The sequence below is a fragment of the Tauraco erythrolophus genome, chromosome 2 (assembly GCF_009769465.1).
Source record: "Tauraco erythrolophus isolate bTauEry1 chromosome 2, bTauEry1.pri, whole genome shotgun sequence".
Classification (NCBI taxonomy): Eukaryota; Metazoa; Chordata; class Aves; order Musophagiformes; family Musophagidae; genus Tauraco; species Tauraco erythrolophus.
Genome location: NC_141466.1, coordinates 76387687 through 76414050, shown reverse-complemented (window position 1 = coordinate 76414050; position 26364 = coordinate 76387687). Strand labels below are relative to the sequence as shown.

The following is a 26364-nucleotide window of genomic DNA, read 5'->3' as shown; positions in this document are numbered from 1 at the left end:
ATTTTTGTCCCATCAGTGATGCTGTGAGTGCTTCGCTTCAAAACCACTCCAAATTCCTGGCCATGCAGTTACAGGAAAGCAAGGTGCAGGGTGGTGGGGGTTCACAGAGGTGCTGACTTCCTAATTATTTGAGGGTATCAGTTCAGGTGGTGACTGAGGCTGAGGTACCCGTGCGCTGACGTATCCATCCATGCCGGAGGGCCAGCAACTGGGTGAGGAATCTGTACTTGGCTGACCAGGCTGTTCCTACTCCGGAGTACACTGTAACAAACCAGTTTGTTTGTTTATTTGTTTATTTCCTCCCTTTCTTGTGTTGTTTTCCCACACACCAAAACTCTCTCCCTGGGGGAAGCAGCAACTCTTCCCTGGGCCTGTTGTCACCTCCTGCACAAGAAGGGTCCCTTGCTTTGGGCAGTGTCCACTTGGCCTTCGCCTCTCACCTCCCTCACCTGTGTCACATCCTCAGCCCTCTCCAGCTGCACATTTAACCATTTTTGATGTGTTGGGGTTTTTTTCCCCATTGCTCTGAAACATCACAACTCTTCCCCATGTCTTTCACTGTGTTTTCCATGATTATTTCACCTCACAAAACTTCTATTTGGCCTCACCTGTACAATAAAAGTTGGTGCTTGCAGACCTTGAGATTTTTAGGCAAAAATGACAGTTCTTGCTTGTCCTTTTTAATACCAGCAAGAGCTCTAGTATAGATGCAGTTATGCCAGCACAAGAGCACTTTGCTATTTTACAATTTGGGTAATGGGTGTAAAATACATCAATCAAAGACCTGCTGTGTCTCAATCACATATATACTCCTTTATATTAATACATTTTCAGCACAGAGACAGCTACCAGAGTTCTGGGCTTGTTTCATGTTGTTTGGAAAATTGATCAGAAGGTATTTGATTTCCCCGCTGCAGAATGCTGTGTTCCTGTATCGACTTTCCTTTCTCTGAAGCTCTCTGCTGTTGTTTTTTTGTCTTTGTGCCGTAATTTCGGGGGATTCAGCCTCCATTTGTTACAAGTGGGTTTATGAGTTAGCACGGCCTCGCTTGTCATTGTTACAGGGCTTTACAAAAGCTGCAGTTTCTTTGTAATTGCTAATGAATTATGTTTTTCAAAATCATCGTGGAATGTTTTTCAGCTCCTGTGGCTTCCAGCCCCAGTGTTGAATGCAATGTATTTGAGATGGACAAAAAACCCCTTCTGTTTTTATTGTTGGCAGAGGGGAGAGCGTCGAATGCTTCCCCCCGTGACGTGTTACGTTCGATAGATTCCAGCATTTCTGTCAAGCTGAGGCACATGATTTTTCTTCACTACTTGATACTAAAAGCAGGCGTATGAATGCTGTAGCAGCACGTTCTCACTGAAGCTGCTTTTCATCAGTAGTTAACCTAAGTGTTTACCTATGTCTGCGCTGCTGTATGAGGCACTGAGACATTTGGACTGTTATTTCACGTATTTATTGTTTGAAATCCCATTTTTTTTCACCATTCCTCCCATACAGCTCGTTGCCCTTGATCCAGAGTTTTGCTGCTGCCGTAGGATGTTACCATTTAGCATGTGTCAGCTCTGGCTTTAATGTGCAAGAGTAATGGAGCAGAAAGCCTTCGCTCTTCGCTGAAATGGCTAAGGGGATGGTCCAGAGGTTGCGGTTTGAGACTCAAAATGGGACTTTTCACTCATCTGTGCCATTGGAAACTCACTGAGCTGGCTAATTCCCTTGAACACTTGCTGAGGCGGTTGCTGCAGGAATAGGTCTTTTTTATTTCGTTCATCTGACATGTGACCCATAGCTAGTGACTTGTAGGTGATTTCCATTACACATCTGCGTACCTGTGCTCCCTCTGCACAGAGGCTTCCCTTCACCTCCTCCAGAACGTCTGCAGAGGCTGAAATATGGTATGTGGTGGGCGACTCCAGGCAGAACGATTGCTTTCAAAGTAAAACAAGCTCTTAGAGACCTTCGGTGATCAGGCTCTCTTTCAGTTGTAGCTTTGTTTAATCGTTTCAGAAGGTAGACTAAAACATGCAGGGCGTGTTCGGAGCAAACAGGGAAAACGTTTGAGGGAAGAGACTGGCAGAATTTTCTCACAAAAGTTTTCTGCTGTAGGTGCCTTATTTACACCTGCTGATATGGTTTCATAAAATTATTGATAAATTTGTGAGCATTTTAGCCATCTCCTTTTCCACTGGTTCTGTCACTGAATTTTCCCAGCTCATCCGGGTCTCACTTTGCACAGTGTTGTCTGCACAGTGAGATGAATCCGCTCTTGGGATCGGCAGAGGAGTGTTTAAATTTATAATTCAAATGGATACAGCTCCTGTGGCAGAAACTGTGAAAAGGTTCATGAATTTCTAATTGGACGGGTTTCATTCAATGAATATAATTTCCTGAACTAAATTGTGGTGTGGAGCGTAGATGAAGCTTAATGCTTAGGTAATTAAAACATGCACGTTCCCCCCAGAACGTGTGAGCCTTACCTTAGGTAACCAGATTTCCTTTTGGATGCTCTTCTCTGTCATGCCTGTGTATTTCAGAAGCAGAACAGCAATGCCTTCAGATAGGCAGAGATGTCCCTTATCTGTTATGTTACATACAGAACAACTGAACTGAAGTTACCACAGGAGGAAAAGTCCCTCATGAATTCAAAACCTGCCATTCTAGTCAGGAAATGGGTTTCCAGCTTCTTCCCCGTGTATTTTGTGCTTTGTACTTTCTTGCCGTATGCGTTTTTCAGGCTTAGCTCATAAACGATTGTAAAACTGTTTTCAAGATTTTTACGAGGAAGGTAGTATATAAAACCAAAATCAGAATATTTAGAAGCCTGCAGTAATTTGAAAAATGTATCCGAACGATCACATAAATCACACAAAGTAAGCAGAAAAAGCTACCTGTGAAGGAAGCTTCTTTCTTGAGCCCTGAGACAAACTACCTCAGGCTTGAAGCATAAGCCGCAAATCCTGCTGGTTAAGCTTACAACATGCCTTTTCTTTTAAAACGAGAGGTTTGTAAAAAGCACTTTGCTGATTTGCACTTCTGCACCAGAGCTTCCAAGCCTTACCAGTTCAGCTGTGCACTCGCTTTCCGCAGCGCCTGCAGTGCAGAGCAGAAAGGCTGGAGATACCTGGCAGCACCTGGGCAGCACGACACCTGTGGACCTTCCCTTCTTCTATCTGCTGGATCGCAGCTTCAGCCAGGACCTTGGGGCCTTGTCCTGCCGCCATCCTCTTGTTGGCATGAGCTTTGGGTGAAGGAGGAGAAAGGAAGGAAATAGGACTGCTAAGAATGCGGCTTTATAGCTGGGAGAACAAAATGCTTCTGCAAGTTGAGATTGTTTTAAATCAGCCGTAGGTGACTTGATGGAGGAATCTCTAGTTTAAATTCAGTGGGCTTCACTCTACAGGATATTAGCATTACTAATTTTTAACAGCTCCCTTGGGCTTTATTATCACTATTTGAGAATCTGTGCTGCTCTAACCTTGGACCTTGAGGGGAGCTGGGCAGGCTGGTGCTAAGCTACCGTTTGCCCTCCCTCTTATGTGTTCCCTGGGGCTTGGATATGATTTATGAATATCCCAGTTTCTCTAGAATTTCATATCTTAGTTGCTGTGATTTAACAGTGTATTGGACGTGTGCAGTATGTACCGACAGTGTCTGGGTGCAGGATGGGTGGCTCAGGCAGGGCCCCTTAAGTCCGGAAACCGTGCCAGTAAATCAGACGCTTTTGGGAAACACTGGGTTTAATCACATAGCTTAAGGAGCCTGCACTTGATCAGGTACTGTCTGAGATCATAGGGTTGCTTGCACCAGCACTGCACAGTGTGTAGGTGGTGCGAATGTCTGGTACACCTCAGACAAGCTTTGTGGGCACACGTGGAGGGCAGTTATCTGAGGCAGCAGACTGCTAGGACAGAAAGTACCTATCGCTCTGACGCCTGCTTTGTCTAGACCAGAGTCCTGGAAGTGCAAGCTAGGGATGTCTGTTACTGTAGTGGCTGTTTTTATAAACCCAAGCTCTCCTCTATTTGATTTTTAAGATTTGGTTCAGAAGGGTGAAGGATGTACTTTTGTGAAACTAATCTTTGAAAATATTTTTTGAAAAGATGTTGTAGCGTGCTTGAGAGCATGCCAATGGTACATCATTTGCTCAACTTTCTAGAATTAGCCCTTAATATAAAAAGAGCCCTGATCCTGCTGGATTAAAGTCAACACAACCTGTGGATTTTAATGTGAGGTTTAATGGATTTTAACCTAAAAAAAAATAGACTTGCTCGAGGGTGATGAAAGTTCTGTGATCTGTGTTATAGATCTATGCCAGAAGTTCAGTCGAGAGTAATATTTTCCTAAGTATTTTCCTTTGGTTTCTTGTCTAATAGCAGTAGGAAAAATATCATTCTACTGGAAAGGCAGGTAGGTATATTAATCACAACATTACAGGACTGTCAGGTGTTTTGCATTCCAGCATTGCAGAGAAGAGCTTTTGGTGAGGGAGAGAAGGATTGTCCTTGCTTCTGTCCTCCACAGTCATCCTGATCCTATAAAACTGCTCCTGTTCTGGGAGGGGAGCAGGCAAGCAGAGGTGGGCTTGACAGTAAATGAGAAAAAAGAAAGCAAATGCAGTCAGTTTTTTTAGGATTTTGTTGCACGGCATGCAGCTGGCTATTCATCCGAATAGTTTCAGGCTGAAAGTAGTAACTTTCCATCTAATTGCAATCTCAGGCTACAACTTCACGAGCCACTGCTCAAGCAAAAGACGTCTGTAAAGCCTTGAGAACCCAGACAGCATCTTGTAAATGATAGTTTACAAAAACTAGCATATTTTTGAAAAAAAAACCCAACACTTTCAGCAAGCAGCTTTTTACAGCAACAGATAAAGCATCAGAAAGTAGGATCTAAAGGTGAGTAGGGGACACTGGATTCTCTTGACTGGCTACATGAAACTTTAAGATGAGGTGGATGATAAAATGCTCCTTTTTTTTCATCTGTGTGGCAGTGTGTGGACAAAAGAGGCATCAGAAAGAGGAAAGCATTTGGAGCATGGAGCTAGTCTTTCCCTCCCTGCTTGTGGACTGCTAGGCAGGGGTGGGAGAGTGCCCGAGGACAATTCGCAGGGATGTGCCTGCATTCTTTTCCAGATGCAAAACTTTCTTGGTTTCCATTTTGACAGAGCTAATGGAGAAATAGAGGGACACCTGGTGCCAAATAGCTAATTTCACTTTCCTGATCTGTGAACATCTGTGGAGTTTCCCTGGGCTCGGTCCAGCTTCAGCTTGACTAGAGGAGTCCTGTTGGATCTGTCAGTAAGTGAATGTGGTCGCCTTTTCATGCTGACTTCCACTGAAGGACTTCAGTTCCCTTTTCACGCTATAAAATGAGCAAAAGCAGATCTGCAGACCATGCATGGTCAGGCAAAATCCACCAGTTGAGCAATGACCCTGTGTCAGCCCTATTTACTAGCAAGCACATGGCCATGAGCCATCCTGTGCCCTCCTGGCTGCCATGGCCAGCAGTGCAAGCCAAATCAGTCACTTGATGGCAGAGTATGCTCCTCTCTACTTTGGATCTTGCAGACTTTCTGGGCAGGCAAATCCAACAGCACTTCATGGCAGTCAGTGCTAATTTCCTGTTTAGCATTAAAAGGCTGCATTTCCAGAAAATTGTGTCTGGTTTTCTTTTTTTGTGTTAAGTCTTACGAACGTTTTGTCACCCTTTCTGTAAACAAAGGGCATAGGAAGTACAATTTCACAGAGATAAGAGATTTACATGTAGACTGAGGAATGCGTGAACAAAAAGACCTCCAGTATTGAGAAATAAATCCACATCCTTTTTTTTATCGTTTTTGGAGCATGTATACTACTGTGGTTGCTTACTCAGCTATGATGGTCTTTCGGTCACAGTACTTACTTTGCAATAACTTCACTAGGAGTAGGACTGGCTGAGAATAAAATAACCATAAGTAGGTTCCCCCATGGTTTCACACGCAGATCAACCAGCAATGTGTAGTTCTCAGTACTGATGACTGTAATTTCTTCTTCCATTCTAACTGGAGTTTTCCCACTGACTTCAGCTAGACTTGTTAATAGCGGGTGCCTTTTAGGCAGCTGGAGTGCAATCTTAAATTAGATACCACCAGTGGGACTCATCTAACTTGAGGCAGCTGAAACCCGTTGGGTGAGTTGTTCTGTAAGAGTTCTGTCTCTCTCCATTGACTGCAAAGGGAGCCTGGATGACCAGGTCCTGGAGTAGTAGATGGTTATATCCTAGATGTTTGAGGGAAGGTGATTTGAATTCTGTCCTGTTGACAAATTTCTGTGTAAGAAACAGGCCTTGCTGAAATGTATGAGAATCCTTTCAGTATTTTTAGCTCTGAGAATGTTCTTTTAATGCCAGGTTTTCTTTATATATTCTTCCTGAAGGTAAATTTTGGTAAATTGCACTTGAACTCATCTAACAAATTGTGTGATGATCTAGTGAAAGTAACATATTCCTCTCTCTGTTATGTTTTGAATCACTTCTGTCTGGCAATTTTGCTGTCTTCTGTATTCTCCAATGATAAAGGTGGAACTAGCTGGTTCACTGGAGTATTTCAGAATTTATGCTGTAAGTGGTTCCTTCTGGAGAGGTTAATGTTTCCCATTTCAATGGTTTTGAGGTTCTATTACCCTGTTTTTTCTTCTATTTTCTCCCCTTCAGATTTCTTCTTTCTAATGTTTGGATGTTTCATTAACCTGACATCTGTTCTGTTTTAGGAGAGACCTGATGCCAGCCCCACATCTCTACAGCTGCGATCCCAGATTGAGGTAAGCACTTTTATTTTGATTATCCATTTTTGTTTATTTGGGTTTTAGTTTGATATTCTGCATAAATTGGTCAAAGGCTGCTCTCGTGTACTGTAACTGCTGTGTGTCTTCTCTTGCAGGAGTCACTTGGTCTCAGCAGCACCGCATCAACACCTGACACTGAAAGAAAGTAAGTGAAGGCACAGGAGGTGAGAAAGGAGGGAGGGTGTGTTTTTTTTTTCCTTGGAGTAAATTATTTTAGAATGTATTGGTGTTTCAAGATTTCAGATCCAGCCACTACGTATGAAACCTGTTTTGGAACCTGCTCCTTCTCTCGTTCTCTTTTGGCCTTTTATTATTTTGGTTTTTAGATAAAGGGATGGTTATCTTTTCTCTCCTCTGTGAGCACTTGGGGTGTGCACACACCAATATGACTGGAAACCATTTGTGAGGAGGAACTACACTGATTTCACATTCTCTGCAAATTAAACCTGTTTAAAAAATAACTTTCTGTGCCTAGACTTAAATGCAGCCAAAAAGAGATAGGCAAAGGGAAGGGAGACTTATGAACTTAAATCACTTTCCTTTTCCTGTGCACTCCTAGGTTTGTAACTGTGCTTTTGAAGAACATGCCAAGGGAATGAAGCGTTTAAAACAAAGTTAAAAGGAGCTTTAATTTTAGGAGTCTGTAATAAAAACCTCTCTGTGAGGACTGAGAGGGTTTCTGTTTACTGTCACCTCCTGCTGTAATGTGTGTGCTTGTTTTTTGCGCTTCCTTCCTTTGATTCCAAGATCTTGAATCTCTACTGGGAAGGGTAACGTGCAGCACTGCATGAAGACAACTGACACTGTATTTCCAATTGCCTGTGCATCGTGGGGTAGTGCCAGCTGAGCTGGTTCAGAGGGAGAATAGGAATCCAGTTGTGATGTGATGTGCTTTTGTAAGGTTTTACAGTCCCATATGTAAATATCTTCTAATGATTCAACACTAGACGGTAATGGGAAGGTTGCGAGAAATTGTTGCCCTTGCTCTTGCTAGTTCCGTACAAGGAGCGTCAGTCCCAGAGGGAGCTGTGGTGGATGTAGGGTATGGGACTCACCTGAGCTCTGGCCACACGGAAGTCAGTTGTATGGTAGGGAACTGCTGGTTAGGGGCTTCCTGTGGGAATGTCTGAAAGGTAGTTCATGCCAAAGATCTTGGAAAGCAATAAATTATCTTTTAGAGGTTCCTTGTCTCTCTTTATCAGAGAGAAAGCAGTGATGGTTTTCTTGAGGTAGATGCTAATTTTCAAAACAGCTGAAGACAGATAAGGTGTATTTTACCTTCGATATCATCGCTGCCCTCATGTCACATGCTGGTAACAGAGAAAGCCTAGAAGCCTTAGAGTTTAAAAGTAGTGCTTCAGGTGCTGAAACATGGAAAAATTTTCTCCAAGGAGACCTCCCTGTCTAACGTTGTAATGAAACTGGAAATGCCAAGTGGATGGGAACATTATGAGAACTGTAATCTGGTAAATAAGCCTCCAAGGTTATCCTGTAATCATAGTACTTTTCTCTCAGTCTCAAAGCACTTTCCCCATGGGTAAATATCATCATTCCACCTCAGGTAATAATGAGATAAAGATCTCACAGGAGGACAGCACACAACTGGGAATAAGCTCCTCTTACAAGTTCTAGCCAGCTTCCTAAAATGTGTCTCTGTGTAGGTGTTGTACCACAAATAACTGAGTGAGAAGACAGTATCTACAAAAACATCTGAGTGACTGTGTTTCTGAGAGAGCCCATTTACCTCACTGAAAGGAAATGAACCTCGTTATCTTAGTTCAGATGGAAGGGACCTGTGATTTTTGTGGACCTTTCAAGAATGGAAGCATCCTGTTTGAGGATTTGTATGTCACTCGAAGGGTGTATTTGATCAACCTCATCAGATAGATGAAACTGGCGCAAAGCAGGTTGTGTCAAATATTTGTGCGATAAGAGACAAGGAAACATGATGCATGCTAATCGGGCAAGGTTTCGAAAATAACAAACCATATCTACTCAATACTGCACAAATTATTCAAAATCAAAACCGTACAGGCCTATGCCTACTAGTGACAGCCTGCCGCATCAATGCTGGTTTCATCCTACTAGCTTGGAGGGCTGAATTGTCATTGGGATACCTCTTCCAGGGAAGCAGAGTTTGTGAAATTGATCTGCAGGAAAATGACCACTTCAAGGCCATTCAATACATCTGTACTTGCTACTAACCTGTGGAATTTGATGGTTTTGGGGGATGGACAGCATGTTAGCCCCAGAGGGCTTTTTTTGGTTCAGTGTTTAGTTTATGGCTTTCATCTGAATTTGCTGCGTGGGCATGCTACAAGACAGGAAGACTTGTTCCTTTGGGGACACTGCTGTTGTGGCCCCCTCATGCTGCGTGAAAGATCTGGGGTAAACCTTTTACAGAACTTCTTTTGTTGTGAGCAGACTCCAGTTTGCCAAACCTGAAAATCAATGCAGATGTGCACTGGTTTTTCATAATCACAAAGAGATTTGGGGGGAAAAAGGAAAGATTTGTCCCATAATAGCCATCCAGATTTTCAGGAGCTGAAAAACCTGTTGTTGTGAGTACTCTTCTGAAGCTCAAGTAAAAGCTTGCCCAAGAGAAGGTTGTATTTCTACGTATTGAAAATACAAACATTTTCCCAGAGTGAGGCGAGTTATTTCTGGTCTGGCGTTCTGAGCAAGTTGCTTCATAAAGTAAAAGCAGTCCCAAGGGAAAACCAGTGCTGCGATGGGGAGCAGAGAGTGAGCAGCCAGCTGGAAGGTGGTCGCTCTTGGTAGCTTCCTTGCCCAGTGCTGCTGCCTGCCCAACACTAGCAGGGTCTAAAGTTCTAAAATAACACACCTGGACACTTGTTTAATTTGCCAGAACTAAGAGATTCCAGACAGAAAGAGGCTTTGAGGCAGTCTGGAAGAAGCTATGTTTGTTTTAACCTGGTTTGGTTTTCCTTTTCTGTGGTGCCCAACTGAAGAGAGAGCCTGACAGGCTGCACTGTACACCGCACTGATTAGCCTTGGTGCTCTGTGGTAGGAAAAAATCCTGTTTGCGTAGGGATGAGCAGTGTATGTTCAGTCTTGCCTCGAGTCTTACTAACCCTGCTGCCCAGTCTGTTCAAAGCCAGCATGAAATTAGTCTGTGCCTTCAGTCCGGCAAGTTGCTCAACAAGTTGTCTGTCTCGTGGGTGATGTGCTGTAACGCAGAAGAGCAGCTGTAGTGCCTGGTGGGAGGCAAAAGGGGTTAAACAAGCCTGGAGGCAGAGTTGCTTGTCACTTCAAGTCATCATCCCTGCAAAAGGCATTTGGGGCAGTACTGCCTTCCTCTGTTGCTGACAACACTGTTCCTGTTAATTAGATGAAGCTACAAAAAAGGCTGTGGATATCAACCTGCTCTGTGCATTATAAATGCCCTACCAGAGGTGGTTTTCATTCGATTGATTCTGACGGAGAAGAATCTTCGCTGTAGCAAAGGCCTCCGATATTTATGTGAGTAACAGCAAGGGTACTGATGTGGCCTGAAAAGCTACCCATAAACAATGGAAAACAAAGTCGTGTTTGTTCAAGCTTTGCCTCACAATTGCTCTGATTTTTTGGCCGTACTGGAGTTCCTTCTGTAAATTTGAAGCAGTTGGGCAAGCTTCCGAGTCATAGAATATTCAGCAAATAACGCAAAACATGGAATGAGATGTTGGTAGCTTTCTTCTCTTAGTAATACATTTCATTTCCCTCTGCCCTTTCCAAGATTCCTGTCTTTTAAACTGCAGTCTTGCTGTCAGTTGTGGTGCTGGTGTAACTTTGCAGATTCTCAGTGTGCCTGCAGCAAAGTGGCAACAGCATCTTTAACAGTGATATTATTAATTTTAAACAAAAGTCTCCCCAGAACTGCAGGTGCTCCTATATAGACACACTGACTTCTGCTTTTGCTAGAAGAATCATCGATGTAACAAATAGGCAGTAAATGTGTTCTTAGCAGTTACTATGGCTTCTTTGTCCCCATACCATGTTGATCTGGGGAGGTATTGTATATACAATCCCCATTATTTCCAAGTGATGGCAACACCCCAAGGATGTTTACTCAGGCAGAGGACTGAGCAGGGTTTTCTCATAATTGTAAACAGAGTCTTTAAAACAATGTAATAACAGCTTTTAGCCTGTTCCCGTTTTTGAGCGTTCAAGCCTACATGACAGACTGATGAGCTCTGCATGTTTGCCAGGAAATCCAGGTTAAACCCAGTCCCCTGAACTCAGGCTTCTGCATCCTCACTCTCATCCTGTTTTTAGAAGAACTAGGGATGTTGCAGAGGGGAAGTTGTGTGTTTTCTTTCTTGGGAAATAGATCTGTTTGCTGTGACTGTTCACTACAGTGGCCTCTGGGCAAGTTTCAAATGTGGTGTATCAGAGAGCTGCCAGGAGAGAGAAGGAAGTGGATGAGAGACCGAAGAGCACTGCATGCAGATAGGATGAGGCACAGTCACTCCTATATACTCTTTTTTTTTTTTTTCTTTGCAGCTGCTAGAGAAAGGAAGGACAAAAAACAATGCATGGGGTAGCGGCTGTGGCTGTATCTGGCATTCCACAGGCTTTCCCACCACCTTCGCATGGCAGTGGGTGTTACAAATTGTCACCTCCTACATGAATCACCTGCTGTTTCTTGAACTGTACCATTCAAGCACACTCGTGACCAAGTAAGTGGTCATACTTCCTATGAAGTGCCACAGTCCATCCTGCTGTACTCCTCAGCCTGCAGCACGGTATGCTTTAAGTGTTCTCAGCCCTGTGATCCTCACAACCTAAATACCAGACTCTTCCAGAGCAGGGAGCTGAGCAGAAACAGGCTTGTCAAGCGGAAGGTGCTGGAGAAAAGCACACACGTGTGGGGTGCAGGCGGCACGGGGCAGCGTTGCTCAGGGGCTTTGCATTCCCTTGGCACAGGGGAGCTGCTGGCAGCTGTGTCCTCGGCTCCCTGCTACACCTGCTTCCCAGAGTGTCTTTGTCATCCTCTGTGTGTGTGCAGGACATATATCTTAAACCAAGCCCCTCGTGTGTTGAGTTCATGCAGTTTGACTGGATCCCTGATGGCTTGTTGGGAATGTCAGAGGCAGAGTTGTAGGCTGCTCAGGCGTTAACAGCTTTCTCTGAGGTTTTTAGCAGGCAACCAGTGAGGCCACAACACAAGTGGCTGCTATCTGCGTACTGTTGTCTTGGCAGGAGAGACTATTGACTGAATCTGTTTTTAAGGATTTTCTGCAATGGATGTGCCATAGGAAAGCCAATCACTGTCCTGTGGTGTAAACTTGAACTCCAGATTAGCCTAAGGCTGGGAGAGTGCCTGCCGTTCAGTGTTCCCAGCTTCCACAGTGATTTTCAGTGAAAGCAGCAGTCTCTTGAAAGATGGCTTTCATTGTGCGAAAGGGTTCATGCGAGCCTCAGTTCTGCCCCTGTTGGTACGCTGGCCTTTGCCAGTAGTTTTTAGCACTAGGTTTCCGAATCCTCTTTCCCTGCAGCATCCAAACTGCAGGTCAAGCTTTGAATGCGGGAGGTTATTAAATCATCCCTCCAGGTCATGGATGGGAGGGCTCAAATTCTATCATGTTTGATTCTGGCAACTTCTCAAGGTGCTCAGATTAACTTTGGAAGGTATTTGTAAGCTCATCTGCAAAGAAACAGGAGCGCAGGTCTGACAGGACATGAAGCAGAGAGAAGGCAGAAACTGAGAAGAATAACAAAACAGAAAACAAACAAATCTCCCAAACTGAGGATGCGAAAAGCTGCAGTTAATTACTAGTGGGATAAATTGTTCCTTTTACGTAGTTTAAAAATGGAAAAGAATATTGGAAGAAAAAGAAGTAAGAGCTTGCTGTACTCGAGATGTCCGCATTTAAGATACTTTTTTTATACCCCGTGCTTGCAGGAATCAAAAAGAAACAGTGAATGTGTACAGCCCTGTTTTCACTTGTTTGAGGCCTGATTTAGTCCAAGCCAAATTATTCATGCTGCCTTTAAACAGCCTCCTCAAGAGAAGTAGGGCAGGAAACTCCCACAATAACCCGCACAATGGGAGCCAGAGGCCAGCCAAACGCCGCCTGGGACACGTGAGGAGGGAAACCAGTGTGCCTTTGAGCAGCTGGAAGAAGATTTCGAGCCTGGTAATTTTGTATGAGGAAGCATGAAGGGTGCCTTTCACGAGAAGGCCTGACTTGTCGCAGCTAGTCGACACGGCACGTCGTGAGCAATGCACGCAGAACAGGCGTGCGATGCATGCAGTACGTTGAACCCTGTGCTTTGCTGTCGAAGAGTTTTTAGCTGGAAATTATCTGCCTCCTGGCTGGGACCCACTGGTTGGTTATTAAATACGTGACATAGCCCCATCTGCCCGCTGCCAGTCACCAGACCAAGCCCATGGGACCAACGTGGTGGCTTCCATGCTGGTGATGGTAGAAGATACACATACACACACACACAGAGCCCACAAGCAGCTCAGTGTTTGTTTCTACTGAGAAAGTTTTGACCTGCTTAAAGAGCCATTGCTATGGAAACCTAATGAGAAGATAATTGAATGAAACGTCTTTGCTTTCCATCCCTTTCTCACACTGGTGCCAGCAAGGTCAGAACCTCGCAGGCCTGCTTTCTCTTCAAGTTCATGCAAATTTGATAAAAATACTAAAGGCCCATTTTCTTCCCTGTGCCAGCTCCAGTTAGGTAAATTATCTTGTATTCATTCAGGAGCAGTTACAAGTCTGTCAGTTTTCCATACTAATTATGTGACTGGGCTACTTCTAATGTACGTGGATAACCAAATGGTTCTGCAGCAGAGCCAGCGTGGGCTTTTGCATTGGTTTATTCACTGCTATGAATGTGCGTAATATTTGTAGACTGAAAATCCCATCCAAAGCGTTTTCCTCAGTGGGCTATAAATAGTCATTGGGAGGGAATAAGAGGGCCACTATCAGTTTATTGAAGATCGTTAACAGTAGTGGTTTCATTATCAGATGGTGCTATGCACCTGTGGATTTTATGGTCCATAAATGAGATGCGGCCATGTGTTAAAGCACATCTGCATTTAAAACACTTACTGTTGAAACAAAAACCTGTTAGAAATCCTGTCGTTTTCAGTTCCCATGTTTGTTTTGTTTTGAGAATGATAAGCTTTCAAAAACTAACAGGCACATTCGTGAAAGCAGCACGCGGTGTCATTTGTTTCCTTTCTCAGTTCTGCGGTGTCCCAGCACGTTTCACATCTCGGGGCATGTGTGACTGCGTGTTTTGTAAAAATCAGCCGCTCTGTATGTGAGATAAGCCCTGGCGTTTATTTCTCTGAGATCAGAATCAGTCTAGAGTTAAGAGGGAAAGCTGTAGCCTAGTAGCTCAATACAGCCTCGTTAAACCCCATCTTTATAATCAGATACAGTGTAAATTGCCTTGTGACACAAACGTGTGCGTTGGTTCTTCCTTGCGCTCCAAGCTTTGGAGCCCACCTCCAGGATTCAAGGGTTAATTTATGAAAGGGAGGAATTGCTCAGGTATAGCAAGGTCACCCTTACTGCAGCACTTTTATGGAAAGATAGATTCAAAGACCGTTTTTGATGCCTGGCTTTGCCATTGTTCATACAAAACCTACGGGCTGCAAAAGAAGAACCAGAAGTGCCCTCCAGAGGCAGTCCTCATGTCCAGATCTTTGTTGTCAAAGATGTCTGGTCTCTATCTTTCAAGCACCCTCTTAAAAGCAGTCAGTTGGTTTTTAAATTGCCTTCCTTTTCTCTATCTACCATTGGAAGTTTGTCCAAATAGTTCGGAAATGTTAACTCCTCTTTTCTAATGTCTTTCCAGCTTCTGTCTACTTGTTCCTGTGCTTGTTATATTAATAGGCAGTAAATTAATCTTGCAGCTTTCAATTTTGTCAGACTGAACAGGCAAAACTTTTCTAGCTTTGTATAGTAAGATAAGATGTCCGGTTCTCTGACTGTTCTAGCAGCATTTCTTGAGTTCATCTTTCCTGAGCATGAGTAATGATGGTTTGTAGAGCTATTCCCATATATATTCATTCTTTGTACTGCCATTGGAATTTCCCATCCTAATGCCTTTTAGGATTAACGTGTTGTTTTCTTCTCAGTCATCCCTTTTCAGCTGGTATCCCCAGGTACTCTGTAATTTGCAAACCTCCAGAGTTTGAAAAACTGACTTTTGTGTCAGTCCTGTTTGTGTACTTGCACATTTTAGTGTTGAATGTAGACTCATTTCTGTTAAGCCAATCAGCTTGTTCCTGGTCCAGGTTCTCCAGTCCAGCTGTCACTGCTAAATTTTGTGTCACTGATCACTGAGTGGTCTGATGTAATGTACTAAACTCCACTGGAACCCATCATCTCTCTAAGGCATTAAGATTTGGTTTCTCCCCAGAGTAGCTCTGTTTTTAGATTATCTATTGTACTTCTCTCCCCTCCCCCCCCCACCTCCGTTTCTTTCAGTAGCTTGGTTCCAAGAGGCCCAAAGTATCAGCCTAGAGATGGTTTTGAATTTGTGAGATTAATGGATTAAAGTTTTGGCCTCTTCTGCAGCTCGCTTCCAGAGATTATGGGTTGATAAGAAAGTACTCCTTCGCATTGTCCATAACGCTTTTTTAATTCCTTCTTGTCTGAACATACACCCATACATTTGTTCTGCTATATGCTCTGACAGAGTACATTTCGTGTGAAAGCTTGCTAATGAAGTTGTACATCAGACCACAACAAAAATGAAGGCCTCCACGGTGGAGTAATGGCATTTGGCTCCCTTTCAGACACGCAGCGCTGAAACTTCTGCCAAGTGTCACTGCGTCATTAACTTTCGGTACAAGTTATCAGTCTGTGAATGGAAGAACACAAATCACTTTCAGTGCACGTTCACAGAGGAGCTGCAGATTTAACAAAGTAAGGGAGTGTAATTGGCAAATCAAACATACAGCGACTCCGAAGTACGCTGGAATTTTTCACCAGACATCTAGGAAGTAAAATGCTTGATTGATTTCACTGAGGATTTTTAAACGTCAGAGTTGTCTGGTGGAACTAAAAAGCAAGTGCCTTATCAGGCTTTATGTGGTAGGTTTTGTCAGCATTTCCATCTCTTCAGACCAGCTGTTAGCGTTTCCAAGGTCAGTCCAGGCATGGAAGATTTCCTCTTTAGACAATGCATGAAATGATAACTGGAATTTACATCCTCTGATGAAACTCAGCATAGTTCTCAAATGAGTTATAAAAACGGGAGGGTCGTCTGCTTGCTGTTGATCTTACTCTTCTCTTCACCCCCTCTAGCTCAGGCACGTCAGAAGTTTGCTCCTACTGCTCTTCCCCTTCTTTGGAGGCCAGTGTGCGGCGAGTTGGTGGCCTCAGACTAATTCCCAGTGAACAGATGTCCACATCACAAACATTGCCACTACACCTGCTGCTTACTTGCATTGTCGTTGGCAACTGTGCAAGAGAAAAAAAAGGATTAAAATGGTTTTGGAGGCTGAAGAGCAAAAGAGACTGCCTCTCCACTTCGAGACTGATTTCACTCGTGAGGCAGAGTTCTGATTGTTAAAAGATTTCATTTTCTAAGGATAATGATTTGATACATTTCATGGATACTAAATTCATTTAAGATAAATAGAAGAACTGCTTGATGGGTGAGGCCTATGCTCGAGTGCAAAACAAGTAGAGAATTAATTCTGTCACTTGCAGCAGAACTTAACTTTCTTTTTACTTGGTTGTCTCCATATACAAGTCCACATACTTTTTATCCGATTTATCTTTTTTTAGAAAACTACTTGCTGACAACTTTACTTTTAAGTGTATGGATGAAATCCTGGCCTGTTGAAAGTCTTTAAATCTTGGCACTGGCTTTTCTGGAGTTTTTACCCAGAAAGTACGTGGTTTATATTTTTCTCCTGCATTTGTTATTCAGGCTTCTTAAAAAATAAGCATTTGGTGGCATATCGCCTATATAATTAACTTCCCCTTCAAGGGTAAACTTTATCAGCAAGGAAAACACTAAATGTCTCCCTCTGCCTGGTGCACTACAAATCTGAAATTTGGTTGCTGCAATTGGTTTGCAGTTTGTTCAGGATTAAATTTCTAATCAGTCTGAGGTTGAAGGAGGTTACATTTCAGAGCTTTGCTGTGCCAAACCTTCCTTGTCTAGATGAATTACTAAATCAAACTGAAACTTCATGCTGTCTCATTTCCCCTTTAATGATGTCTTTGCAAATTGATGAGTATGTTTTTCATGCTTACAAAACGCTGGCCAGTAATTGCTTACATCTTCTAAAACTCTGAACTGACTTGAACTAAAATTTTCCTTCAAGTGGTTTACTGAATTGATCCAAAACTCTTCGTCGCCCTCTTCTGGGGGTCTAAGAAAACGCAAGGAGCCTGTGTAGACACTGTGGACAGCAACAAGATTATGGCATGCGTGTATTATTATATGGCCTCATTCAAAGAACGGCTTGGCTTGAGGTCTTCTTGGTGTGCATGTTTCTGTTGTGCATGGCTGCAGTACAGCCACCGCACAATGGAGCATTGTCATGTCGCGGGGCTGAGCTCTCGGCAAAGATGCTGCAGTAAGGCTTTGCACTTGGAGCCTCCAGCAAAGCCATTGACGCTGGCAGAAGTCATTTCACTGGCTTGGTGCAGCGTGGTTAAATAGCGATTCCCATAGGAAGGCTTCAAAGAATTGCACAAGATTTGGTGATTTCTATTAGCTCCATTTATACAGACAGAAAAAAGGCAATGAAAGGGGGGTGATGTTGTCTCATCAGAGATCCCACAATGAACTGTTGGCACTGAGTTGGAATCCATTATAGAAAACTGGTTCAGTGAACATAAAGTCTGAGAACAAAAGATTTACTTGCTATTTCAGTGGGTTGTTTGCAAAGTCCGTGTTCAGTTAAAATAAGTCTCTCCAACTAGCCTTTGAGGAAGGGAGTATATGCTAGTGGGGAAGCACACAGAGGGAACTGAGGAGAAAGAAGCTGTAGTCTCCAGTCATCTATGGTTGTGCTTCATAGGATCTGGACAACCTGTCTTCACCTCGTCTCTAAAAAAATCTCTACTCCTTCTCTATTTGACACAGTGGCTTCTGAAAGTTTAATAAACGCATATTTATAAAGCGTTTTCAAGTAAAAAGTACATGAGTCAAAAACTCTTATACAGCTAAGCAAATGTAGCATCCTAGTGCTACAGTTTCTAAGGCAGCCAAAATAGTGTTTTTACAAATTGAAAGGGGGAAAGTATTTGAAAAAGTGTTTTTCTGAGGGATACCTAGACTTCTTTGCCTTAACTATAGGTTTCTGTCTGTGTGTATTTTTCTGTGCTGGTCACAAAAGGCGTGTGTAAGAGGGGAGCTCAGTTACTGTGGTCAGACCAGTGCATTCAGTTTTTGTTTCCAACTTGCTGCGTTGGGAAGAAAAGGGAAGAGAAAACAGCTCACGATATATTGTTCGTAAACTATAATTTACTGTAATCAGACAGCTTCCATGAAATGTGAGAAGCCTACATCACTAAGTCCATTTCTTTTTTTTTTTCCCTAGGCTCTCCATTCATAAATCAAGTTCGGAAGAAGGCTCTGTAGGTCAGTATATTTCATTTTATTTGATACTCCTGTGGAATTCTTAAACAGGTTTTGAGTTTTACTTGTGCTGGGATGTGAAGAGCTGAGTAAACACAATGCTGACAGAAGTCAGCAGCGTTTTTGGGGGTGGCGGGGAGGCGAGTCTCAGCAGCTTTAAAAGTTCAATGCTGGGTGTCTCAGTGGTCACTGAGACTGCCCAACCAGCATTGTTGGGATAAATGTGCATCTTTTGACTTGTTATATTGCGTTTCAAATGTCTGCATGTTAGTTCGCTGTTAGCCTATCCGTTTGTATTCTGAAAATTACCACCACCTGTGAATAACTGGGACTTGTTATTTTTGTTCGTGTCATGCCAGAGTCTCTTCCTTTGTTTCTGAAATATTTTGCGTTCTTAAATACAAATTTGTTTTCCATTGTTGTTTTTTTTTTTTTAAACTTACTATGATTAGTTCATATTGGTATCTTAACTTATTAGCTGAGCTGATACAATTCTGGAAAAAAAATTATTTTACTCATCGGAGAGGAAAAGAAAAACTGGGAGGGTTTTTTGTTTGTTTCTTTTTTTTTTTTTTTTTCAGGGACATTTCCACACAGTCTAAACTTAAGCTGTGTTTCAGAGAGTCAGTAAACCCAGCTCTAGGGTTTCTAGGGTGAGATCAAAAATACTGTAGTTATGTGCTGAAGCTCAATGGCACAGTGTAAACTGTGTTCATTTGAATTCTTCAAAAGCAAAGAGATGAAGTAGCTCTTTATCAGTAGCATTTCTGCCAGATGGGGCACAGTATGTTCTCTTACAGATGGCGTAAACTTTATACCATGTGCCCTGATTAATTCAACAGAAAACAGTTATATGCCTTACCTTGAGCCAGATCCTGTTTCTTTTTTAGGACAAATTATTTACTTCTGGGTCACCGGGTTATATGCAGATCTGATAATAATGGACATGGAGACCCAGCCTTGTACAGTCCAGGGGTACAGAGAGCAAGAGTCAGATATAGCTGATGGTCTCATAAAATTTCTCATGTCAAGTAGCAAAGTGTGTGTGTGTTTTTGCATATGTGTGTGTGCATTTATATATATGTAAAGTATTTCTTTTCTGTATAGATATGCACACGCAAATTAGAAAATTACTTATCTGAGTTGTCGCTTAAGTTGCATAATTGTGGTTCAGTTAAGGAGAATAAACCAACAAAATACTTCAAAAACACTTCCAGACTTGACATTAACAATTCAACAGATATCAAAATGAATGTAAAATATTTTCTGTTTATAATTCAAAATATGTAAGTTACTGGCTTATCTTAGTCCTCTATGGCATTGGCAATTATAAAAGAATGTGCATTTCCTTGAAATGGCTATATCAGCATAGTTCTAGTACAGAATAAATCAAGAAAAACAGAAAATTTGAGATTTTTTATTCTTGTTTTTGACTTGGAAAATACAATTTCATGCTTCAAAACTTCTCTAGCATTTACTAACTAATGTTTCTTTCTAAAATTCTTTTTCCCCTTCCCCTCATCCTCCCTCCCCACTTTTCTTTTAGGGAAAGCAGACTGGAAAAAGAAAAATAAGTTTTTTTGGCAGAATTTCCGAAAGAACCAGAAAGGGCTAATGAGGCAGACTTCAAAAGGTAAATCTTTATTTAAGGACACACAACCTATCCATATAAAGTAGAAGGAGCCAGCATCAGAAAGGAATAGAATTCGTTTGTAACTGTGTGGCTGTTTGGGTTCTGTGGATCTGGAAGCATTGCAGGTTTGGTTCACTGTGGCAGAGCTCAGAAAGACAAGTTATGCTCTGTGAGACTTCATCTGCATGAGGCTGGGACGCCCTTGGTCCTGACTGTCAGTGAATGCACATGCGCGAAGTGATGCAGTTAATATATAAGTAATATCCATAAATGAACAAGATACTTTTTTTCTGATCCTGACTTGATGAGAGAAATGCTGACCTGATTTAATTAGAAAGATGTTTCTCCTTTCTTTGGCATTTGCTTACTTTGACCTGTTTGCTTTACGCTTGAATCCAGCCTATCATTGTAGGAGAAAACACTACAAGAAGGAATAGTGAAAGTGCATCTGGTGACTAGTGCAAATATAGAATCATAGAATGGTTAGAGCTGGAAGGGACCTTCAAAGGTCATCTAGTCCAACCCCCCTGCAAGGAACAGGGATATCTCCAACTAGATCAGGTTGCTCAGGGCCTTGTCCAACCTGGCCTTGAACATCTCCAGGGATGGAGCATCCACCACCTCTCTGGGCAACCTGTTCCAGTGTTCTACAACTCTCATGGTAAAAAATTTTTTCCTAATATCCAACCTGAATCTACCTCCCTCTATTTTAAAACCATTACTCCTTGTCCTATCACAACAGGCCCTCCTGAACAGCCTCTCCCCATCTTTCTTGTAGGCCCCCTTGAGGTACTGGAAGACCGCTATAAGGTCACCCCGGAGCCTCCTCTTCTCCAGGCTGACCAGCCCCAACTCTTTCAGCCTGTCCTCATAGGAAAGGTGCTCCAGCCCTCTTATCATCTTCGTGGCCCTCCTCTGGACCCTCTCCAACTGGTCCATGTCCTTAAAATCGATCGTTATAGGATTGATTCCACTTAAACTGTCAGGTGTCTTTCTCTAGTTCTCCAAAAGATGCAACTGTTTGTTGCTTGAAATATTTCTCTTGACACAGAAAATTTGTTTCCCCACATGTATCTCTTAGATCCTTCTGTTAAACAGATACTTCCCCACATCACTATGGATTCAGACAGATTGTGAAAGATAACAGGAGCCCGGTTACGAGGTCCAAAAGGGGCACAAGGGGGTTGTAGTGAGGTGGGTGTCAGTCTCTTCTCCCAAGGAACAAGCAATAGGACAAGAGAAAACGACCTCAGGTTGCACCAAGGGAGGTTTAGGTTGGATATTAGGAAAAATTTCTTCACCGAAAGGGTTGTCCATCATTAGAACAGGCTGCCCAGGGAAGCAATTGAGTCACCATCCCTGGAGGTATTTAAAAGACGTGTAGATGCAGTGCTTAGGGACATGGTTTAGTGGTGGACTTGGCGATATTAGGTTAACGGTTGGACTTGATGATCTTAAAGGTCTCTTCCAATCTAAATGATTCTACGATTTATACTCTCAGTTAAACATAAGTCCTTGCTGGCTCTGAAGCCAAGTTCTAACTGTCCGTCTGACACACCAAGCTGATGCCAAAAAGAGAAGTTCTGGAGTCTAGAGCCCCAGTAGATCCAGCACTATGTGCCAGCTCAGTGGCTGGATAGATAGGGGGACATGGCCAGTCCGCAGCAGAGAGCTGCAAGGGCCCAGCACGCCGTTCCTGGAAGGGCTTCCCTTCCACTCTGGCCACTGACTACAGTATTCCTCAGAGCTGAGTGCAGGACTTCTCTGGCATTAGCACTTTCTCTTTTGATTCTTGTCTTTCAGGGTCAATAACTGTGTGATGATAGTCATGTTTCATTTCTCCTTGTCATGCTCTCCTCCTTTCAGTGTCAGCGTAGACTTAGTTTTCCAGGCCTAATTTACTTCCTTTTCTTGCTCAGTTACTTCTAAATCATTCAGTTCTTTGAAATCATGCTACGCGACTGCTCTGGGGAGGGTCTGTTTCTGGCCAGCCAGATCCACATGGCAACCAGATTTCAGAGCACTGGTTAAAATCCAGTTTCAATATACGCCGCTGTGTGCAGGACCTCTTACATGTCCTTGTTATCTCTGTGCTTTTTCCTGCAGGAGAGGATGTAGGCTATGTGGCCAGTGAGATCACGATGAGTGATGAGGAACGGATCCAGCTAATGATGATGGTCAAAGAGAAGATGATCACCATTGAGGAAGCACTTGCTAGGGTATGATATGTACACACTTTGATTTCCTGGAGAAACGTGTTTTAGGATGTGTGATAGACCGATTGGGAGTTTTCATTTCCTCAGAAAACATAGGAGGAGGGTAGAAAGCTTGCATGTTTGTTCCATCACACTGGGTAGCATAAATTAGATAGAAATTCCATTGTTTATGGGAGTAAGTGAGATGTAGCTCAGCCAACAATAGATGTCTAATATATGGCAAATTAATCGAGTCCTAAAAGCATTTACTCTTCTCCATTGGCAACAAAGGGTGCCAATCAGAGAAAAGGGCAGTTTGATTGAATGCTTCCGTTTTCAGCAATTAAAACTTTAAAAAATACTAATGTTTAAGCTGAAATTTCTTTTGCCTATTTCTTAGCCAAAAAGTTGGTGGTTTGTTTTAATAGCCTTTGAGAAAACATATTCAGCCATTTTTGGCATTTGACGTTAAAATCAACACAGATGTATTTTTTTGATAAGTACGATGGCTGTCACAAGTGTTTCTTTACAAAATCTGAATGTTAATGAACCACAAGAAAAATAACTGTATTTGTGCAGCAATAGTGCTGAGATTTTAATTGCTCAGGAGCAAAAAAGTCACTGTTAAAGTTTTTACACCACTTCTGATGTTGTACTCTTGCGCAAAATACTGTGATGGAACACAGGGTATTCTATATGTGCTCCATTAGAGGAGCAGATACCAGGATTTGGATCGTGAATTGACACTCGAATAAATTTCTATACTGACATACTACATCTTGAAATAGATTGTCCTAGAATATGAAGATATGTTATTGTCTGAAGAAAATAGTGCTTTGCTGGGAAATGTATCATGAAAAGAAATGCAAAATTTTAAAATTACCGGGTGGTAATATAGAGAATTCTTTTACTTCTCTGTTGTTAAAGATTTTGTGGGGAAGGGTTGTACCTAATTTGTATGGTTAATTTATGTACTCGTACTGTTTCCCTCTAGTGGTCTGAATTACTATCAGCAATTTATTATTTTTTTTAAATATAATCAGTCCTTGATGATCTTCTCAAGAGTTCGACTCCAGTAGGATTGGTTTTAAGTCTTATGCCTTTTATTGGAAAATGGGAAAGAAGGTCTTTAGTTTTAAGATTATGAAAGATGATTCCTAGTCTTTACTGCAGATCATTATCTTTATGAAGGAAATTGGCAGGCTAATGTGATTTAGTCTGTCTCGTGGAAACTGTGCCTCTGAGATGGGAATGTATAACTTCTATTTTACCAGTGACAATTAATCAAAATTCAATGCTTACACATCACTTCCTTTAAAAAAAAAAAAAAATCTTGTCATTAAAACATCTGATACTAAAGCAAATTAATTTATTCTGAACAAGTGAGGCACACAATGCAAAAGTTCTAATTTTTCTAGTTCCACAGTGATACAGGGAGAAGAGAAACTGAAAGGACATTAACTCTTGTTATTTTAATGAAGATTGATAGCCGCTTCTCACTGGAAAATGTTCTCTCTGTCTTTTAAAATTTCAGCTGAAAGAATATGAAGCCCAGCACAGGCAATCAAGCACTGTAGATGCTACAGAATGGCCTGATGGTTCTTACTCAGCATTTGACGGGTCTTCCAATTGTAATGTAAGTACCTGTCACTCTGATATAGCTCCCTAGTATCATTTAATATTTAAATTATTTTATTGCAGTACAGAAATATCCTGATTGCTTAAAAGCATATGTATCATTTGACCTTGTGACGCTATCCTCTGTCTGCAGATGATCTTCAACGTGGATTTTAGATCTTCAAGGTCTGTTGTTGTAGACTTTAAGTCTTGCTTTTTAATCGCTTTTTTTTATCTGATCATTTGTCACTGAGCTTTTGAAGCAGGAGTGATCCCAGGCAAAAATGCCCATGTTCCAAAATGTACAGAAAAGGTTTTTTAGTTTGTTCAGAGGGAACTGTTTCACTTTACTTCTCAGTTACTGTGAATCAGCGGAGTTTCTTAGGCCTTCCTAGCCCTTGTAGATGCATCCCTGCTTCTTTCAAACAGTGCTGTCTCTGAATTTGCTAACTCTCAGCTGAACCATAAGCAGTAAGGCAGCTTTTCTCCCTCATTTTTACTTCTGAGCTGTGTAGCTTCTGGTGTTTTTGTGGGCACCAGACAGTCTTTGTGTCATGCCATACTGAATTAATTAATTTTTCCTTCCAAATATCTTCATTTTCACTGAGTAATTTATTCCACTTCATTTCTCTAATTGAACGTTCACAGATAAATCTTAGAGAAAAACACATTCGGCTGTCAAATCCAAGCTCTTTGTAACCCATATAATTGAATCATAGGCTTTTGAGACCATTGATTGATTTATTTGTTTTATTGTCAATGGAATTTCCTGCTAACTGCAGCAGACAGTTAGCTTGTGCTCCCTAAATGAAAAAAGGAATGCTATATCATTTTATGAGATGTTTAAAATATTTTGTGGTGGAGAAAGATATTTTTTTTCTTGTTTGTATTAAAAAAAAAAAAAACAACAGTATGCCTATCTTTATTTAGATGGGAGCAGAGAGGGACTGATGTTGCCTTATACTCCATTCTGATATATCAGAAATGTGCAATAGAGAAGGAAGGAACTTGATTCTTCTGCACTGCTTGTTTAGCCAGCCGAAAGATGTCTTGATCTTTCCCTCATTAGTATTTGTAGCCTGACTTTCCTCTCTTAAGGTCTTTGGCTAAGGTACCTGTAGCATAAAAGCTTCAAAACTCTCATTTACCATGGTCAGATCTCAGAAGGATACTGAGTTTCTCTCTCAAATCTTCTGATAGTGGTTTACGCTTGTGTCGAAGTTACTGAAAGCTGTGTATACCTCTGAGGACCGAACATGACTCACTATTTGCTCCCTAGTGGAGTGACTTGGCACCTTTTCTCTGAAATTATTTTCCTAAGCCATCTTTGCACTTTGAGTCAAGCGCTCTCTTGCCTCTTTCTGCCGTTCTGGGAGGGTTTGAATCATCTTCCTGCTAAATCTGATGGGGGATCTCTATTCCATCGTTGTAGATACCTCTCAAGATTTTTGCCCTTGCTTCTCATTTTTATCCTGGTTACATTTAACAGAAGCTGTGAAACTGTTTACCTTCAAGGGAAAATCAGATCATCTGCAGAAATGAAACTTCACGTTAGAAGAAAAGTCAGCTTAGCTTCCTTTTTTGTGGAGAAGAAAGAAACTAGGGCTAACTGGGGTGAAGATCTTTGGAGTATATTGACACGCAAGAGGGAAAAACAAACAGTGCAAAGTATCAGATATGTCTAGAGATAGGACGTGTGTTCACCCAGACTGTTTTGCCAAAGGACATCTTTATTAATCTAAAATGACCAGCTTTTGAGAGGTGCAAAGATGATTCTGTTTTCAAGCCCTTTCTTTGCCAAATGGTTTGACTTTCAATACCATTTGTGTGATTTGTACTGTGTGAATGTGGATTCTCAGCTTAAAACCACCCTACTCATTTTATAGACGTCATGAAGCAAAGATATTTTTCCATACATTAAAAACATTTTATTGAGAGCCCACTGCCTTCTAACCTCAGAAAGTAATTGAAAATATGAGTCACTGAAATTGAAGTTTCTGGTTTGAATTAAAACTCCTTGGGCAATGGCTCTTCTGGTTCTGCTGGCATTTTTTCTGATTTGATTTTTATTTTTTTCAGCCTCATGTCCAAATTGTTACTAGGCAGTTTTTAATGGAGCATTGTGATCATACTTGATCATTTTGTAAACATTTTGCACACACAAATGAAAAAAGCGAATTGCAGGATAATTGCAGATTGAGGGAACTTAGGAAAAGAATAATTTTTAATTTACTTTTGTACGTTTGTTTGGTAACCTTTGAGATTTAAGAGATATCAATACACTAGTATAATGGATTTTTTTTTCTTCCTTCTCTAATTATCTTCCCAGGCAGTGAGACCTACTATCACTTTATCTTCCCAGACAGTGAGACCTACTAGTCATTAGGAGGACTTGAGAGGATAGGTTACAAGGTTTTTGTGGAGAATCTTGATCTAGCTTTGCCCAATGACTACATTTCAGGAAGGAAAAAAAAAAAAAAAAGATAAAATCTAAGCAAGCAGAGAATCTAAAAATGAAGG

At 41.8% G+C, this 26364-nt stretch overlaps 1 protein-coding gene across 2 annotated transcripts in view; it reads left to right on the top strand.

Annotated features, from left to right (window-relative positions):
* The window catches only part of LOC104374562 (SAM and SH3 domain-containing protein 1), a 579771-nt gene that overhangs the window by 510049 nt on the left and 43358 nt on the right, over window positions 1–26364 (top strand). For both annotated transcript variants that reach the window (XM_086626611.1, XM_086626602.1), the window contains exons 3-8: window positions 6751–6801; window positions 6921–6970; window positions 18362–18402; window positions 19946–20032; window positions 22139–22251; window positions 23762–23863. In XM_086626611.1, coding sequence (XP_086482737.1) covers window positions 6751–6801; window positions 6921–6970; window positions 18362–18402; window positions 19946–20032; window positions 22139–22251; window positions 23762–23863 — 444 coding nt within the window. The remainder of the gene's footprint in view (window positions 1–6750; window positions 6802–6920; window positions 6971–18361; window positions 18403–19945; window positions 20033–22138; window positions 22252–23761; window positions 23864–26364) is intronic.